Source organism: Stegastes partitus, unplaced genomic scaffold (assembly GCF_000690725.1).
Source record: "Stegastes partitus isolate 25-593 unplaced genomic scaffold, Stegastes_partitus-1.0.2 Scaffold1958, whole genome shotgun sequence".
Classification (NCBI taxonomy): Eukaryota; Metazoa; Chordata; class Actinopteri; family Pomacentridae; genus Stegastes; species Stegastes partitus.
The window spans coordinates 42,152-59,848 of NW_007579689.1; the positions used below are offsets into that span (position 1 = coordinate 42,152).

The following is a 17,697-nucleotide window of genomic DNA, read 5'->3' on the forward strand; positions in this document are numbered from 1 at the left end:
AATCCAGTGCCCTTGTGCCGGGGTAAAAATAATACTAAGTGTTTTCCACAACAGAGCCTTTGACCCCAACAAGTAGTCACAAAATTATTAACGGGACAGGAAAGCAAAATAAAAAGCATTCCTGCCACACAAAAACATGAGGTTTATCAAATCACTGTTTTATGTGTGTGTATTACTGGACTATTTTATGTCTTTATGCCAGGTCACAAATAACTGTCATAAAAAAACTTGATCCTGCAATTAATTTATGATTATTAGAACTGGTCGGTTTTTGGTGACGTTACAGTCATTTTGAAGGCTGTGGTTAGTAGAATTTACTCCTATTGATAAGAATATAGTGGACAAAATATTACTCTAAAAAACTAATTCAACAGCTATGCAAACTACAGCCTAAAAAAAACCCCACAAAGTTCAATGGCTCTCTGAGATATCTTCAGCAAAAACTAGTGCTGCAACTAGAAAATATACTGACCTCAATTTATCCATTAATTTTAATTTTTTTAATAATTGATTTGTTGTTTCATCTATAAAATGTCAGAAAATGGTGGAAAAAGGCTGATTATTGTTTCCCAAAGCCTATGATGACATCCCATAAAATGCTGATTTCAGTTTACTGTCATAGAGGAATAAACAAGCGAGAAAATACTCAAATATACAAATCTGAAATCAGAGAACTTTGACTTTTTAATATTAAAAATTAGTCAAACTCACCTATCAAACTAGTTGACAGTTAGTTTAATGATTGACAACTAAACGATGAATTGCTGCAGCACGACCAAAATTGAACATGATAACCTCCAAGAGTTATTAAAGTCAAATCAAGCCCCCACTATTTGTGTAACACATTTAAAAATAAGTTGCCCAGTGTGCTTTGCATTTGAGATAAACTATCCAAAACTGCAAATCTTTACTGCAACCAGACGAATGGAGTCAGCAAATTAAGGTTTTGACAATATAACAGCAAAAAACTGCAGATATAAGGGACTAAACAAATTAGGAATAGTGATCTTAGGGCACTTTAAACGCTAAGGTCAGGTACAAAACTAGAGAAAACAACAAAACCCTTTAAGAAAACACTCGGCCACAGTGTCGTTATGCTGTAATAAACTGCATTTGCTTTTACTTAGGAGTGCCTAATAAACTGGCAAATAGGGAAACGAAGATCCACTGTGGTCTCCAGTAAGTACAGTGTAGTAAAATTATAACAACATATAAACAAGCAGAACACTAACTCTGTAGCTGTTGAGTTGTTTTCAACCTGACAACAGCTAAAGCAGAAAATGTGAACGATGGAGAAGGATAACACACAGCTCACCTGCCCGCTTCCCTCCATAAAAGTTGGTGTATTCTGTACATGTGATGTACCTGTGAAGAGAAAAAAAAACACAGGTAAACAAGAGAAAACACATTTCTTAAATTAAAGTCGCTAAACTTTAACTAACGCCAGAAAAGAGCTAACATGAGGAAGCTAACTAGCTAGCTTCAAGCTGACGCTAGCTAAAATAACAACGTTCAAGAGGTGCAGAAAACTCTGGTACTAACATTTTGTCTTTCTGGTGCTGTCGCTTTCCCATCTTGAGCTCTTGTGTTGGTCTCAAAGATTATTCAGAGTAAAACAAAACACGAAAACGACAGAAAACCACACTAGCTGTTAGCCTCTTCGGGACTTCTTGTTTATGTTCTTTATCGTCGTTGTGATTAAAAGCGCTCATTTGTAACAACGGCGCTCTGCTGCCACCAACAGGCAGACTGGCGCAGTGCAGCCATACTTGTACCACACCTTTATATATTTTAAATATTTGTTTATTTATGAGAGATGTTGTGGGGGTTATAAGCGTAGCATTACGATTAGGTATTGAAATCATTACCGGAGCATCGACGCTGAAAGCTTATTATCAAGCGTGTGTAACTACATGATAATAAACTTAAGATTTTTTTCTTTTTGACTTTATATTTACTGTAACACATCTGGGATTGTTTTCCACAACAAAATAGTCCACTATCACAAGTGCTCAGTTGTTTTGCTTCGATATTACATTTATACTTTAAGCATGACGAATACGGTTGTATTTTTATTATAAGGTAGTTACACCTGCAAGAAAATGCAAGCAGCTCCAAACTGAATGAAACCACGGATTTCTTTTGTCCCCACCATCTTGTAGGTCATGCTTTCTAAAATTATGACTCGGAAAAAAAGAAAGAAACAATAACAAAATTGGTAAATTTCTATAAAAAAGCAAACTTTAACACTGAAAGTGAAGAATTCTGCAGTAGGTAGTGATAAATATTATGTTAGAAATGGCAGGAATAGCTACAATATAGGATTTTTGTGATTAAAACAGCAACTTTTGGATTCCTGTATCAGAGTGTACCAGATGTATGATTCATCGCTGGCTCAAACTTAAAACACTGTTATTACCTACATCTTGTAATTGCCTTTCCCTTAATTTTGAGATTTTGCCATAAATTTATTATTGTACTTTCTCCTCAAACACATAGTATACATATACATAAAAACAACCTTTATGTTCTTCATACAAAAAACTAGCTCAAAAAAAGTGACAGATTCCTTCAGAAAAAAAAAACCTTGAAAAGTGCGAATGCTGCATTTGTTTCCAAGTCCTATTAATTATGCTCGTTACACTAAACGGCCATTACAGCAATCCATCATATTCATTTAAATTTTTACACTTTGTTATTTCTGCTTTCTCTCTCTCTCACGTGGACAAATAAAAGGAAACAATGCTGAATAAATTCATCTACAAGATTTTATTTTGTCTTGGCATTTACTTTGTAGTTATGGCTAATCATTTACTTCTTCTAACAAGAGAAGGGAGCAAACAAAAAGATGGTTAGAGGCATGAACCATGGCCGGGTGGTTAGTGCTGTGTAGCAGAAGGTACATTCAGATTTCCCGTTGCACACATGTCCTCTGCAGAGAGACACATTGATCAGGTGCTACCGACCCGCTTTCCCCCCTCCAAGAAACACACAGAGGAAGAAAATAAAACAGTGTAAAAAGGTGGATCCATCATAAGCAGGAATTCAATGTCAGAAAGAAGAAAACCCTTTTGAGATAAAGGAGACTCTGGAGTGATGGTATATAAAAAATATAATACAGAGCAGCAGCAGCAACAGCACTGCCTGCATACCTGAGTTACAACTGGCTTTCACTTCTCTCATCACTCGTAGCACTTCAACGGCTAATGACGGAAACACACCGAGTCAAAAGGGAACACAGAGTTAATTACAAACTCTACACTTCACGCTGGACTTCATGTTACACAGTGAACAACTCAACGACACGCAGATGTTCTCATCCTTGGCACTTTATCAGTCAGGCAGAACCAAACTTTGATGACAGTCGTGGAACAAAGGTTGGGTTACCGGACGTACAGATTTATTTATGACAAAAAAAAACAACAGGAACGAGTTACACCACGTACTGACACGAACAGAGGGGTTGAAGAGCCAGAGGTTTGCCAGTCCATTGAAGTGGATAGTATTTGTTTGCTTGGAAAGTGCAATAATATGTGGAATTTCTTTTCTTACAGAGCAAAAAAAACAAACGTCGTTCCCTTTGAGAACAACTGAAGTCCATATAAATGGTAAACTCGTGGCCGGCGTCAGCTCAGTACCGTCCTTGAAAGTAAAATGAGTGTTTTCTCCAGTAAAACAGCTGCAAGTTTGATAAAACAGTCTGTGAGTGTTCTGGCGAACGAGGAATGAATCACCGCAGATCCATCATGGACACGGTGTCGTCGGTGATGGTGACGTGTCCGGCGTGCTGGAAACAAGAATCACAGCTCGGTTACAACGGCAGTCCTCACATCAAATATTCTCTTAAGCAGAGAGAAATGAAAGCAGTGTTTTGTTGTTTTCTCTGGCAGAAAGTCATTACAGGTCCCCCAAGTCAAAAATCCATTTTTATTGTGTTTTGTGGTTGTTGTAAAGTTGGAGCTGTGAAATAAAAGATATCAACGTTTGGCATCCTTCAAGCCCCCCCAGATAATAAATTACCCTCCGAGCTAACTTATTAAACCAGCAAGATTTCAACCCAGGTGCTACATGACACCTGACTAAGCAGCAGTTCAAACTGTCAATCACAGATGCAGAGAGAGTTTTCTTCCTGAGGAGGGTGGGAACAACAGGAGCTTACTTAAAACAGCCTTAAAACAAAGCGTTACACAGTCATGGTGAAATAAATCAACTTTGCAGTATTTTGAGCTGAAAAACTGAAAGACACACTGTGGGAACATGTGACACTTTTCTTTTGAATTCCCTGAAAAGAGGAACAACATCAGACTTTAACACGTCTCATCTCCTGGCAGTAATGCTGTAACCACAAGCAGCAGTAATGTGGTACAGTCACAACTATTTTGATACTTGATCTGTTGGTTTGGGCCATTTTTTTTTAGAACAAAAAAATCCAGTGATTCTGGCGTCTTAAATGTAAAAATATTCTGGATTTATTTGTAGAATATGATTTTATTTGCACTGTTAGAGTCCTAATTTATCTTATTCTAAATATGTTTTATTCTATTTTATTGTTGGTTTTTTTTTTGTTATTTAAGAAAGTATTTTTTATGAACATGCACGTATATAGTTTTAAAATGTTCCTTTTCTACCTGATGTCAACTTAATTTCAGCTACGTGTGTTTACGATGTGTAAATTATTGCTGCAACCGTGCAATTGATCCGAGCAGCAACAATGAGGTGATTTATCAATTAGTTGTCAGCTATTAAATTCATATGCAACTATTTAAACTATTTTGATACTTGATTCATTGGTTTGGGTCATTTTATAAGAACAAAAAAAAAACCTAAATCCTGTGATTCTGGCTTCTTAAATGTAAAAATGTTCTGGTTTCATTTGTAGAAGATGATTTTATAGCACATATTTGCACTGTCAGGGTCCTAACTTACCTTATTATAAATAAGTTTTTGTTATATTCTTATTCAAAAAAATATTTTTATGCAAATGTATATTTTTTTTTTCCTTTCCTACCTTATGTCAACTTAATTGAAGCTACGTATGTTTTGTGATGTTGAAGTTATTGCTGCAACCCTGCAACTGATATGAGCAGCAACAATGAAGTGATTTATCAATTAGTTGTCATCTATTAAATTCATCAGAAAATATTTTGCCAGTTAATTATTTGGTTTGAGGCATTTTTAAGGGGAAAAAAATTCTAAATCCTCTGATTCCAGCTTTCTTAATGCCAATGTGTTCTGTTGTTTTTCCTCCTAAGTGACAGTAAATTAAATATCTTTGGACAAAACGAAGACATTTTTCACCATTTTATGGCATTTTGTAGACAAAACAACTTGTCGAGAAAATAATTGCCAAAATAATAAACAAGGAAAATATTCATTAGCTGCAGCAATAATTACAAACAGGAAACTAACACTGATATATGTTTGTGTGTCTCAGAGTGTCGGTGCACTCACTGTAAATAGAGGAGGATCTTTGCTGTGAGGGTGGAAACCTTTCTGTTTACACGTGGAGATCTCTTCCGTCCCTCGATCCGTCAACCTGAAGTAGCCGATTCTGGGACAAACACAATCGCACACAGAGAAACTTAACAAAGCGCACAGTGGCATCTCACGGTGGGAGTAACGTTTACAGTGACGGGACGGTCGCAGCGGCTCTGACTCACTCGTTGAACTTGGGCGAGCAGACGATAGCGATGGCCTCGGGCAGCATGATCTGGTACGAGCAGTGAGTGTGGAGGTCGACGCTGGACAGGAAGGCCGTCTGAGTGGGGTGAGTCTGGAAAACGCAGTGAGAAGACTTTAGTGGTCTACTGGCATATAGCGTACAAACACTTTGCTATTATATCGTTTTACTTATTCTTGTGTGACTTCAAACCATATTTTTTGTGCAAATTTGTCTAAATTGCCTGCAGCATGCTTCACTAACACCACAATGATAAAAATTAAAGGTACAAGTATAGTTATCGTGCTTAAAAATACACATGAACATGAAAAATAAGCACTCAACCAGAGCACAATGCAAATTTTCTATCATAACTCTCACCCTGTGGCTACCAGGTCTGGTTAATAATTATTACTTCAATATCGTTAACTGCACCGTACATTAGTGTTTGTCAAATTTGGTCACAACCAGTTATAACCAGTAAAAGACTGGAAATCTTTACTGAATACCAGAAGGATGGAGTCAACGGATGCAGTTGAAAAGAAGATTAAAGCAGCTTTTTTCAATACAAAAGCAAAACAAAGTCTGAGATTTGGACCAATTTCTGACTTGGATTTAAACTGAACTTCAAACAGAATCATTGATGTTTAAAGGGCTTCATTCTCTGATGTCAAAGTGGTTCTTATTACAACACAAAGCACTTCTTCCAGCACATATGAAACAAGATCCTACGGAGAAATGCTTGAAACGTGGAGCCTCATTACTGCACTATAGTTCTCATTAGTGTGATTTTAACTTTCCTAAGTTATTACAGACAGTTATTATCTCTTTACAAACCCTATACAGTAAAACAACACCTGTGAGAAGAGGTAAGACAGAAATCACACATTACATAAGCAGGTTTAAGAAAACAGTCCAGCGCAGGACTCTAGTACTAAACACCAATTTATATTTACAAAATCCTAATGATATTCTGAGTGATTTTGCATACAACTCTATATTGTAATGCATCTTAATATATAAAAAATACTCCTCCTAACATTGTGACAGTGAATTATGTCACACTGCTCTGTGTTTAGGCTTATTTTGCTCACAGTGTTGTCACTGTGGGCTCATTGTTCACTGCAACATAAAGTCCTGCACCTCTATGGAAACAACCATGACTAGAAGGAGAGAGAACTCAAAACGTTCTTCTGTGCAGTAGGACACAGTTAGAACGAAAGTTAGAAAGAAAGAAAGATGCTGAATGTATCTTCCAATAACGTGCTGACAACTTGCTCCTCTGTAGAACCTTTTATTTACATTTATTTTATTGCTTAAGTATGTTTTATTTTGCTCTGAAGCGCTCTAATTTGTTTAGAAGCTTGTCCCTTCTCTGCTCACAGCCTACAGTTGAACCAAATAATGCATACATTTCCGTCACAGCTTCCCAGTTACACCCGGAAACACAGATTTTATTTTATTTTTTTTAAAAAGAGAATGTGGTGCAAATTGTTTATTATTGGCTTCTTTTTTTTTTAAATGAGGCAGGTGGAATCAAGTGATTTTTGCAAAATACTACAATTGTAAGCTCAGATTTGGTCAAAATCATTACATAATTAGTGACAGTGATTTTAGGTTTCTTCAATCAAATTCAAGTGTAGCAGCAATGAGAATATCATAACTAGGAGGAGCAGGAGTTAAGGTAGAGGGGGGTTTCCTCCTCAAGACAGCTGATTTTGCGGTTCAGACAAATGCATGTTAGACAGCTCAGACCCGAATCTTCCCATTTTTCACTCACATGTATCCAGCCGAGAGTGATGAGATCGTACTGGTCCTGTATGAGGAAGAGTTCCTCCTCATTTTCTGTGTCACAATAGTCGGGTCCACCACACTGCTTTGGTACGATGACGTGGGTCACAGTAAACGCATTTCTGGTCTGGAACAAACACAGAAAGCGTCATACTATTACACTCCTTTAAATTATGCATCGCACGCTGTAGGCCAAAATGTTATCCAAGGACACAGAACAAAATTAACTGGGACCGGCCTGCTGCTGGCAAAAATCGCTCCGTCATGCTCATAAAAAATTAAAAAGAGCTTTCGGCTAAACCCACCAGCAAATGATATAATTCAAAGAAAAGCCACAGGAGTTGTGGGACAATGAGAGAAATGTCAGATTATCCTCCAACACCCAGTGGTGGCAGGTCAGCTGATGTCTCGGTTTAAATTAAAAGCTAAATCCACATTCCAACAAGATTCATAGCTTGATAATTCAGTATCACAGAGTCCATCTTGAAGCACTGTGAAGTTCTGTCTTTTGGTTGTGGCAAATGTGCAGTTTAATTCATGATTAAAACTCCTGACTTAAAGGCACGATGAGAAACATTTTACTATCGTTTATAGTAATGGCTTGATTGCTGTGACAAATCCTTTCATAATGAGAGTCAGTACTGCTGGTGCTACACAGCCGCTTTGTTCTGAGTCTTACCAGCTTGCCACACAGGATGCCACAAGTTTCTACAGCTCGGCTTGTGTTGGCCTCGGCCAGCCTCAGAAAGCTCCGGCACAGCTCAGCGGGGACGGCCAACTGCCGAAGGGCATCCACCATTGTATCTGGAAGAACCATGAAGAGACGTGAACAAAAGCTGAATGGCAAAGTTAGATTCTTGTGATGTTCTGAAACAAGGCATGGTGCAAACAGGAAATTAAGTGGGTCAGGGGGGAAAGAAAGCAGCTCAGAAGACTAAACACTTTAACGCAGGCGTAGGGCAGCATTTAAATCCTCTGAGCGCCGGCCCCTGGCGTCAGGAGGAACATTAACTCACTGTTGTTCCCTGGGCTGACCAGAGAGCCGGGCTTAAGCGAGCGGTCGAAGGTGGGCGGGCCGCTCCCAGGTGTGGAGGCGGGAACCCGATTGTACTGGTGGTTGTTGCTGCCGGAGAGGTCACCGGGGCTCTGCGGGGGGGTCGGGGACACCAGCGGCGGGCCCTGGATGCCTGGAATGAGGGGCGTGTCGGGGGAAGGCGCGGCTGGCGTGGCGAACTCCAGGAGAACTCGCTGGCGCTCCTTCTCCAGCTCCTGGCGGCGGATCATCTCCTCGAAGGCACTGAACTGCTCCTGCTCCCGCTGGCGCCGCTGCATCTCGGCCACTCGCTCTCGCTCCACGTCCAGCGCTCGCTGCCTGGACTGCTCCCGCGCCAAGGCCTCGTCCTCCGCTTTCTGAGGCAGACATCACACACAGGTTTAGCTGCAGCAGGTGATCCCTCACCATGTGTTCACAAAACAAATGCATTGAAATTTGTTCTTATTCTGGTCTTCGATGCAGTTTTTATTTTTCTACAGTTCATGTAGCATGTGAGCTTATGTAGAATCTGTCTCAGTCAATGTGACTGTTTATTGACAGTGTTACTGTGTCTCTGTTCAGGTGTTTATTAATGAACTGTGGTATGCAGCTCTTTGATGCTGGTTAATGTTTCACCAACATACAGTGTCGACAATACACTGTAAACACAGGACACTGTGCTCTCTGCACTCTAAATGCATGTGCGGTTTTATAAATTACTTCTAATGTCATACACTTGAGCTGGACTCCAATCACTTTCTGGTTTGTTTTGTTTTAATACCATGATTTTAAGCTCCAATTTAGTCAGTTATTCTGATGGAACAGCGTATCAGAGATGAGTTGTTTGAGAACTGTTGGAAAAGTTGAAAATCTGACTGTTTTTTCTCTTTTTACTGTATCTAATTATGATTAATTTGCAATAATTTAAAGACAACCTGCCATCCAAACCTGCTGGCATGTTTTGGAATTCAGAGAATTAAACCTGATCTGCTGCAAAATGCGTGTCAATGTAATAACCTAAAACCAGGAGTCAGGACGGTAAGTCAAACTGTAAATGCATGAAACAGGGAATAATTTCACCTTTTTAACAAGATACTGCGCATATTCCTGTTCAAATCTTCTCAGCAAACCTTTTTTCAGGATTTCTGCTTGAGGAAATGCAACATCCTTCAGTTTCTGTAGAAGAATCAGATTGAAGTAAATGTTAAACCGACACTTAAACACAAATCCGTTGTACAGGAAATTACAAAACAGTGAATGAGCACCTTTAGTGTGTCCTTCTTCTCAGGAATGTTAGCGGTCTTGTAATCCCGATGTTTGGGAAGTTTTTCTATAAAGAGCCTAAGTGAAGAGAAATAAAAGTCTGATCATTACCTGATGATTGTTTGTATATTGGTTTGTCGAAAATTTAAATTCTGAAAATTGCCAGACCATGCAAACTGAGGCAGAACAGTATATCGCTTCAGCATGGACAATGTGATGTAAAGCACATCATGTGTTGCTGCGCGATACAAAACAGAAAACTTGCACTGTTGACTAATCCACAGGAGAAGTCTGTCTGATAGAAGAATTTCCTCTGATTTCAGGGTTCTTCATCTTTAACTTTAGTTAAGAGACAGAATTTGCTGACATGCAGGATCCACATGAGCACAGCAAAATAAGCGAGGAACAGAAGAGAAACACTGAAAAGGAAGATTTGACTGCCAAAAGAAACACAAACTCAGCTGTAGGGAAATAATTCGGCTACAAAAAAGATGATGCTGACTAAAACAACGCACTCTGTTAACACTGTTTTGCAGTTGTTGCCACCACATTAGGCAACACAACTCATTTGTTTGACTATTTAAATCAGCACCACAAAGCTCTGTATGACGAGTGCAAAGTCAGATTTGAATGCCATTCAAAGAAAAGAAAATACTTTGGATGCCTTAGCCAGTCTTACACCAGATCAAAAAGGTTCCAATTAGCTTTTTATTTTTCTATGAGGATGCACTTCCCTGCAAATCGCTCCATTCATTTCAAAAATAATCACTTCTTTTCAAATAGAGCTGTTTAAGTCATCAGGTGAACATTCCTCTATTATTCTATAATATGTTACAGAAAAACCATATACCTCGATTTGAGTTTGTTTTTTTCTAATATTGTGCAGCCCTGACACAGACTTTGGTTCTCATCACTCACAAGGTCATGTTAACATCCTTCTAATTTTAAAGAATTTTTCAAACTATTCAGTCATTTAAAATGTTTTAAAAGAAAATCTTAAGGGCAAATCTTTAGAAAGGACACTGGATAAACCTCTCAACTTGAAGCAACAAATTCATGTATTTGGAACCTCAAACTCAGCGCAAAATGGCTGAAGCGGTCTGAAAAACACACTCACGTGATGTATTTATTATAAAGGACGAAGGCGTGCTCGATGTTGCCCTCCTCCGTGTAGATGTTGGCCATGCGGATCATCTCCATGCCTGAGCGGAAGTAGCGGCGCGGGGGAACGTCGTCGTTGACTTCCACCGAGCTACCCTTCTTAGTCAGAGCTCGTACTCTCTCCTCCGGCGGCAGGCTGACATCGGTGTGATCCGCCATCGCGACAGCTCAACCTGATAGACTGGAGAAACAGGCTGGAGGTTTAATATGGCTTACTGAGGAATCTGCAGGTTGACACTGTGCTGATAACGCCGAGGCAGGTCACGGTCAGGAAACTGTTGAACATCCTCTTGCATTTTTTTTACTCAATTCTTAGTGAAAACACGAAGGAAAAAAAAAAAGTTTCTGTAAGTTCTCCTTTGGTTAGAAATGCCTGACAGTAAATCTAGAATCACAAAAAAGACCAAAAAAAACATAACCTTTTCACATAGTAAGTCTTACATGTCATCTACATGTGTGTATCCTGTGTGTTTAATCCATTTGTGTATTCATTCATTCATATCTACATTAATTCACAAGCAGTAATTATTATAGTTTCATGATTTCCTCATGGGGGCAGTTGGTAGCACTGTTGCCTCGCAGCAAGAAGGCTGCCGGTTCACATCCCGGTGAGGGCACCGGAATCTTTCTGGGTGGAGTTTGCATGTTCTCCCCGTGCAGCGTGTGTTCTCTCCGGGTTCTCTGGCTTCCTCCCACAAGGTCCAAAAACATGCTGAGGTTAATTGGTGATTCTAAATTGTCCGTAGGTGTGAATGTGAGTGTGCTTGGTTGTCTGTCTCTAAGTGTAGCCCTGTGATAGGCTCCAGCCCCCCCACGACCCTAGTGAGGATTAAGCGGTGTATAGATAATGGATGGATGGATGGATTTCCTATAAAGGGCAAGACAGACTGTGAAGCAGTGTTTCAGTGTTATATGTGAATAAGCTGTCTCTTTGCCACCACCCCAATGAAGCCCAAAGCAGTCAAAAATGGCCTCTGAAAATCTAAACAACAATGTCTCTTATCTAGAAAAAAAGCTAACTGCCTATACAATCTTTAGACCTACAGAAATCTCCTACCACACCATTCTCAGCTGGCTATTTTAAAATCTAAAACTATCTGAATAGCTAGATATCTCTAGGAGCAAACAAGAAAAAAAGGTTGTCTGACCCTTTAAGCATCCGTAGCAAACAACATAACATACATCTGTCATGATACATTCTGATAGTCTTTATGACTTCCCATACTGTGTGAGCCACACAGCACAATGTTTTCTGACATTTCTTCACTGTGACTGGGCCTGAAACAACTGACTCTTTTCAGTGTTGATAAATTTCTCAATTATTTGATTGTTCTATAAAGATGTCAGAAAATGGTGAAAAATGTCAACCAATGTTTCCCAAAGCCCAAAGTGGTGTCCCTGAAATGTCTTGTTTTGCCAACAAGTCAAAGATATTCAGTTTACAGTCATAAAGGAGGAAATGAACCAGAAAAAGATTCAGATTTTAGAAGCAAGAATCATCCACTAAAGACCAAAATCTTTACTTATATGGACGTATGACTCAGCAAGCACTCCAGTTCCAAGGAAACTTACTGGCAGTAAAAAATTCAAAAACAAATATATCAGAGGTGGAATTCTGGTAATGTTTGACATGAAAAAGGGACTTGTTATGAATACTCAATGACATCGCTGGAAAGTATGTGTATGTGCTTTAAGTACATTAATTCAGTAAATGTGTAAGACAGAGTGTCCTGCACTAACTAACACAAAGAGGTAGTGTCCCTCTCTTCACAGCCGGTGTTGAGGCCACAACTGAATCTGAAAATCACTGACTGACTATATGTAGAAATAAAAAAAGCAATGATGACTCTGCTGGGAGGGTTCATTTGGTTTGACTTGAGGTTTTCTCCTCTTCTCTATTGATCAAATTCGGATGAATGTGAGCATGTCAGCATGCTGACTAATGGTCAGATGGCGCGTATTGATTCAGCCATGACAGCTCCTTGGCCAGCAGGCGCAGCCCACATTATGTAAAGAAGGGACCAGTTGTTAACAGTTCAGCTCCAGAGGTGTGGCACTGATAAAAAGACAGGGCTGGACTTAGCTGTTATCTACTTTCTTTGTCTTTTAAAGTGTTGACAGCCTAAACAGTTGTAGCCTCAGTTTAGCCAACAAAACTGGACACTTACGGTTGCCATTTAGAGTAAATAATAAGTCAGCAGTGATTTGTATCACTTGAAGTGTTCTTCTCTGCTATCTCTTAGGACATGTGACAAATAGATATAATCAAATCAGGAAGGTAAAACTTCAATAGCTGATGACTACACTGAACATCATTATGTAGTATGCTTATGTGCAATTTTTATTGTACTTTCCTCAAGTGTCTCAATATATCCCGCTTCACTCTTCCACTGCAGTAGATTTCAGAAGGAAATGCTTCATTTTTTACTCTGACATATTTACCTGACAGATGTAGTTACTTCTAACATTAATGATCCAAATTTAATATATACAACATATGAGTAAGTTATCAAATATGATTCATTGTTTTATATTAAAGTATTCAACAGTATATTCACCCAACCTTAACCTGCAACCAGCCCTGCAACTATGATACTTATTACTGTCAATGAATCTGTTGTTTCCTTAATTAATGGATTAGTTTTTCAATCTATACAATGACAGAAACGGGGAAAAATATTGAGCAGTCTTTCCCAAAGGCCAAGATGACATCCTCAAATGTCTTGTGATGTCCACAATCCAAACATTTTTTAGTTTACTGTAAAGAAATTAGTAAATATTTAAATGTGAGGAGCTGAAATCAGACATTTTAGACTTTTTATCGTAAAAAAGACTGAAGTGATTAATCGATTATCAGTTGATTTAATAGTTGACAGCTCATCAATAAATCATTGTGATTTATTTTTATTATTATATGGTAAGTTGCTGTAGTTAAATAAGTCATTATTATGGACTGAGGCAGCAGATTCACTGATTATTATTACTGATATTTTTGGGATATTGTTGTTAAAATGCATGGGTAAACTGTCACTCAAAGTACTGTTAAGTAAAATGTATGAAAACAAGTATTTCCCAGGCACATTTACATACAATTACAGCTCTATAAATCATTCTGAAATAAACTTTGACTGATCTAGCTAATCTGCTCTCCCTTTAATGTTAATATGAAACACATAGAAACAAAGTGGGAGGACCTTGCTTTGCCTTAAACTCAGCGTGTCACACGTTAAACTCATGATAATCTGAAATAACCTGAAAATGGTGCATTTATCAGAATGAAATCCGAAGACTGCTGGGCTGGGTTCTGCCTCCAAAGATCATAACAACGCCTGTTGTTCAGTCTGTGGGTAAAAGTGACTAAATGCGAAGCTATGGGCCTTTTTCAGATCCACTAGTGAGCGACACCGTATTAATTTGACCTAGTTTAGAAACCTCTCCTTCCACTGAACTGTTGTCGGTGTCACGAAAATAAGCCTACTCGTTACAGGTTCCTGGTATCCTGATATCTGTCGCTGTCACTGAAGTGATCGATGTCTCCCAGCGGCGTAGCATTAGCCGCGCTAACTTAGCTAACGATAACTAATCGACTACTACGAGTTTCAAACAGTTAACCAGCTGATAACCACCGTGGTAAGTTCACGCTTACCTGATCGAGCCGTGAAACTGAAGCTCCCAGAGAAGCTACATGCAGCTGGATGAAAACGGGATGAAATTACAGTCGCTAGAAGCAGACAGGCAGCTTCACTGAGCTACAACAGCATCTGTGCACTTCCGCAATCAAAGCGACGTCCGCCTGTGGAAGTATCGCGATATCAATTATATTCAATTAATTACATTAATATGAATGTATTACCTCTCCTGTTTTTATTGATTGACTTTCTTTTTATATGTATTTGAATTATAGTCTCTATTTGTACACGTTTGGTTCTAAATGAAAATAAATAAATAAACAAAGGCCGCAATGAGATGGTTTGCCTTGTTTTTAAATGTATTTTAGATTTTATAAAGTGAATCAGACGGTAGTAAACGAAATGCACAACATTTATCGAAAAGAAAAATTAAACAGTCACTCACAGATCAGCATTCATTATTTATTGTTGGTTAAAACACGCTACAAGTAATAAATAAATACATGTACATAATTCATGAAACTAAACCTAACTTGAGCATCAATCACAACAGATGATGACCAAAGTGAATGTTAATATAATATACATATATATGTTTAGCATGGCTGTCTTAATGGGGTGTTGTAGCACTTCATTCATATTCTTCAGTATATTTCAGAATAAAAGTTTTCTTTTTTCTGTAGAAAAAAAAGATCGTCTATCGTCAGATAGATTTGTAAATTGTTATACAGATCTAGTCCATGCATTAGATAAGACATTTAAGGATTTTTAATAATTTATTAATCAATTGAGTAATTTTATAAACAAAAACAAAAATCTGAATTCTCTGATTTCTGCTTCTTGAATTTGTATATTTTCTATTTTTTGTTTTGTTTTTACTGCTCTATTACCTGAAGATGAATATCTTTAGGTTGCTGGATTTAATATAAGACATTGAAAAATAATTGCTTCTGTACGATTTGCAATTTTGTTTTGTCGAGATTCATTTTTTTAAGTGTATTTTTTTTTCTGCCCTTGGTTTTAGGTGTCTCTAGGTATATTTTGAAAACTAAAAATCATAAAATAAAAACGTCATGGACAGGAGCGGCAATTTTCTTCACCACGCATGCGCTATCTTCCTCCAGACGGCCTTGCGCTTTTACTGTGGTGTGAGTCGTCCACATAACATACGACCGATGCCGAACACAAGTGTACTGTTTCCCAATCACACCCACGCCACAAGAAAAGAACGTGGACACAAAAATGAAAGATTAGATCATTTGTGGGATTTTACATGAAGCCTTGCAACCTATGAGCGTGGCTCGTTGGTCTAGGGGTATGATTCTCGCTTTGGGTGCGAGAGGTCCCGGGTTCAAATCCCGGACGAGCCCATTATTTGACCTCTTCAAGGGTGAGTTATTATGGGATAATAATTCACACTGTATAAACACAACTCACACTTAATGACCTGACAGCTTGGAAAATGCGTATGTAAGCACAAACAAGTGAGATGTGTCCTGATTGTCAGTCAGACTGGAGCTACACTGTGTTTTAGTATCTTATAACAGAAGTTTACCCGTTTTTGTCCCCACCGAACCTATCTTTGTGATTGTGGTCAAGGCAATGGCGGAGGCAGACTTTCTTTTTCTTGAAGGACAGTGATGCACTACAGTCATGTTATACAGTGATACAGTAATATACCATGAAATTATAAAATGATACACCCCAATGATATTATACAGTGATATCACATGGTGAAAATATGCTGTAATGTTATATAGTGATACACTACAGTGATAAAATAAATAGTGAAATTATACAGTGATGAATATAGATATATTATACAGTTACATTATACAGTAATATTATACAGTGATGTTATATAGTGATATATAATATTTTTTTTATTAAACAGTGATTTAGTTTAGTTTGGTTCCGCTTTGTTTCGTTTATTAGGATCCCCATTAGCATAAGCATTGGCTATTCTTCTTGGGGTACACATACACACAATTACACTTATACACACAACAGCCACAAACAACCAACATAACAGCTCATCTCGTTAATTTTACAAAAATAAGGTAGAGAAACATGTTGTCATTCAGTACACTGTACATTAAATCGTACACAGAATTAAATCCATCATTATTAATCTTGAACTCATGATTCTTCATCATAAACATAAATAATCAGAATGACCTTAAAGAGCATATTTATCCATCCTGTACTTCGACCAATTGAAATCCAAGAAAACAGAGTGAAAGTACATTTTGCATTCTTTGCTCTCACAAGCATTATATTTTATTTTGAAACACCATTTTCCTTGTGTATACCTTCTCAAAAACTTGTAAATATTGTTTCAACAAAATTTTGAAACGATCTTTAGTATCCTCTTGAACTAAATACAGTGGTAGTGAATTCCACCTAACCATGGCTCTGTACATGACTGTTTTCTGCATTACACTTGTTAATGCTTTAGGTAGAGTAAACCCTCATTGTTCTACGAATCATGTTCAATAATCATGTTGAGCAAACTGAGACAATAGCCTTTCATGCAATATCTTTGGAGATCGCATCAACAGAATATTTGTGACAAAATTTAACAAAACATGGATTGATCTCTGCCTGATAGTTAGCCAACCCAGACTGTCATGCATATCTAATACACTAGTTTTGTAAGAATACTGTAAAGCGCAAGTACAGTGACACACGACAGTAACATTATACAATAATATAGTACAGTAAGACATTACAGAAATATTAAACAGTAATGCAGTACAGCAATACACAACAGTGTGTTTATAGTGATATTATACAGTGATGTTTCACAGTGACGCAGTACAGTCATGTTATACCATGATTAATAAGGAAATCATATGGCATGATACACTACAGTAATCATAGAAAGTAAAATAGATACACTATACTAATATTGTACATTGATATAGTACAGTAACACAGTACAGTAATACACAACAGTGACATTATTCATTGATCCACTACAGTGATTGTATAGAGAGATGCAGTACAGTTATTATATAGTATTATAGATGCACCACAGAAATATTAGACAATAATATAGCACAGTGATTTTATTCAGTGACGCTATACAGTGATTATATAAAGTGATATACTACAGTAATAGTATACATTAATAGAGATACACTACAGTAATTTTGTAC

The 17,697-nt window shown here is 37.9% G+C and overlaps 2 protein-coding genes and 1 non-coding gene across 3 annotated transcripts in view; 1 reads left to right on the plus strand and 2 right to left on the minus strand.

The window, feature by feature from the left end:
* Nucleotides 1-1,703, minus strand: part of ppil2 (peptidylprolyl isomerase (cyclophilin)-like 2) — a 41,974-nt gene extending 40,271 nt beyond the window's left edge. The window contains exons 1-2 of the mRNA XM_008303207.1: nt 1,543-1,703; nt 1,316-1,365 (exon numbers count right to left, since the gene is read on the minus strand). Coding sequence (XP_008301429.1) covers nt 1,316-1,365; nt 1,543-1,574 — 82 coding nt within the window. The 5' untranslated portion in view covers nt 1,575-1,703. The remainder of the gene's footprint in view (nt 1-1,315; nt 1,366-1,542) is intronic.
* Nucleotides 1,704-2,750: 1,047 nt separating this feature from the next.
* LOC103373343 (STAM-binding protein-like A) lies at nt 2,751-14,669 on the minus strand. Its single transcript, XM_008303209.1, has 10 exons — nt 14,554-14,669; nt 10,864-11,088; nt 9,749-9,824; nt 9,564-9,659; nt 8,467-8,860; nt 8,130-8,254; nt 7,440-7,577; nt 5,661-5,773; nt 5,452-5,551; nt 2,751-3,787 (listed from the first exon to the last, which is right to left on the minus strand). The coding sequence occupies exons 2-10, from the start codon at nt 11,064-11,066 to the stop codon at nt 3,731-3,733; spliced, it is 1,302 nt and encodes a 433-aa protein (XP_008301431.1). The 5' UTR covers nt 11,067-11,088; nt 14,554-14,669; the 3' UTR covers nt 2,751-3,730.
* A 1,165-nt stretch (nt 14,670-15,834) lies between these two features.
* trnap-ugg (transfer RNA proline (anticodon UGG)) lies at nt 15,835-15,906 on the plus strand. The gene has a single exon. It is a non-coding gene; the product is annotated as a tRNA-Pro (tRNA).
* Nucleotides 15,907-17,697: the final 1,791 nt, after the last annotated feature.

Excerpts from the sequence above, each read along its gene's own strand:
- LOC103373343 (XM_008303209.1), bottom strand. The coding sequence starts at position 11,066 with ATGGCGGATCACACCGATGTCAGCCTGCCGCCGGAGGAGAGAGTACGA. Across the intron at positions 8,255-8,466 it reads GGTCAGCCCAGGGAACAACA|ATACAATGGTGGATGCCCTT; the intron begins GTGAGTTAATGT and ends TGGTTCTTCCAG. Across the intron at positions 5,552-5,660 it reads TGCTCGCCCAAGTTCAACGA|AATCGGCTACTTCAGGTTGA; the intron begins GTGAGTCAGAGC and ends TGTTTGTCCCAG.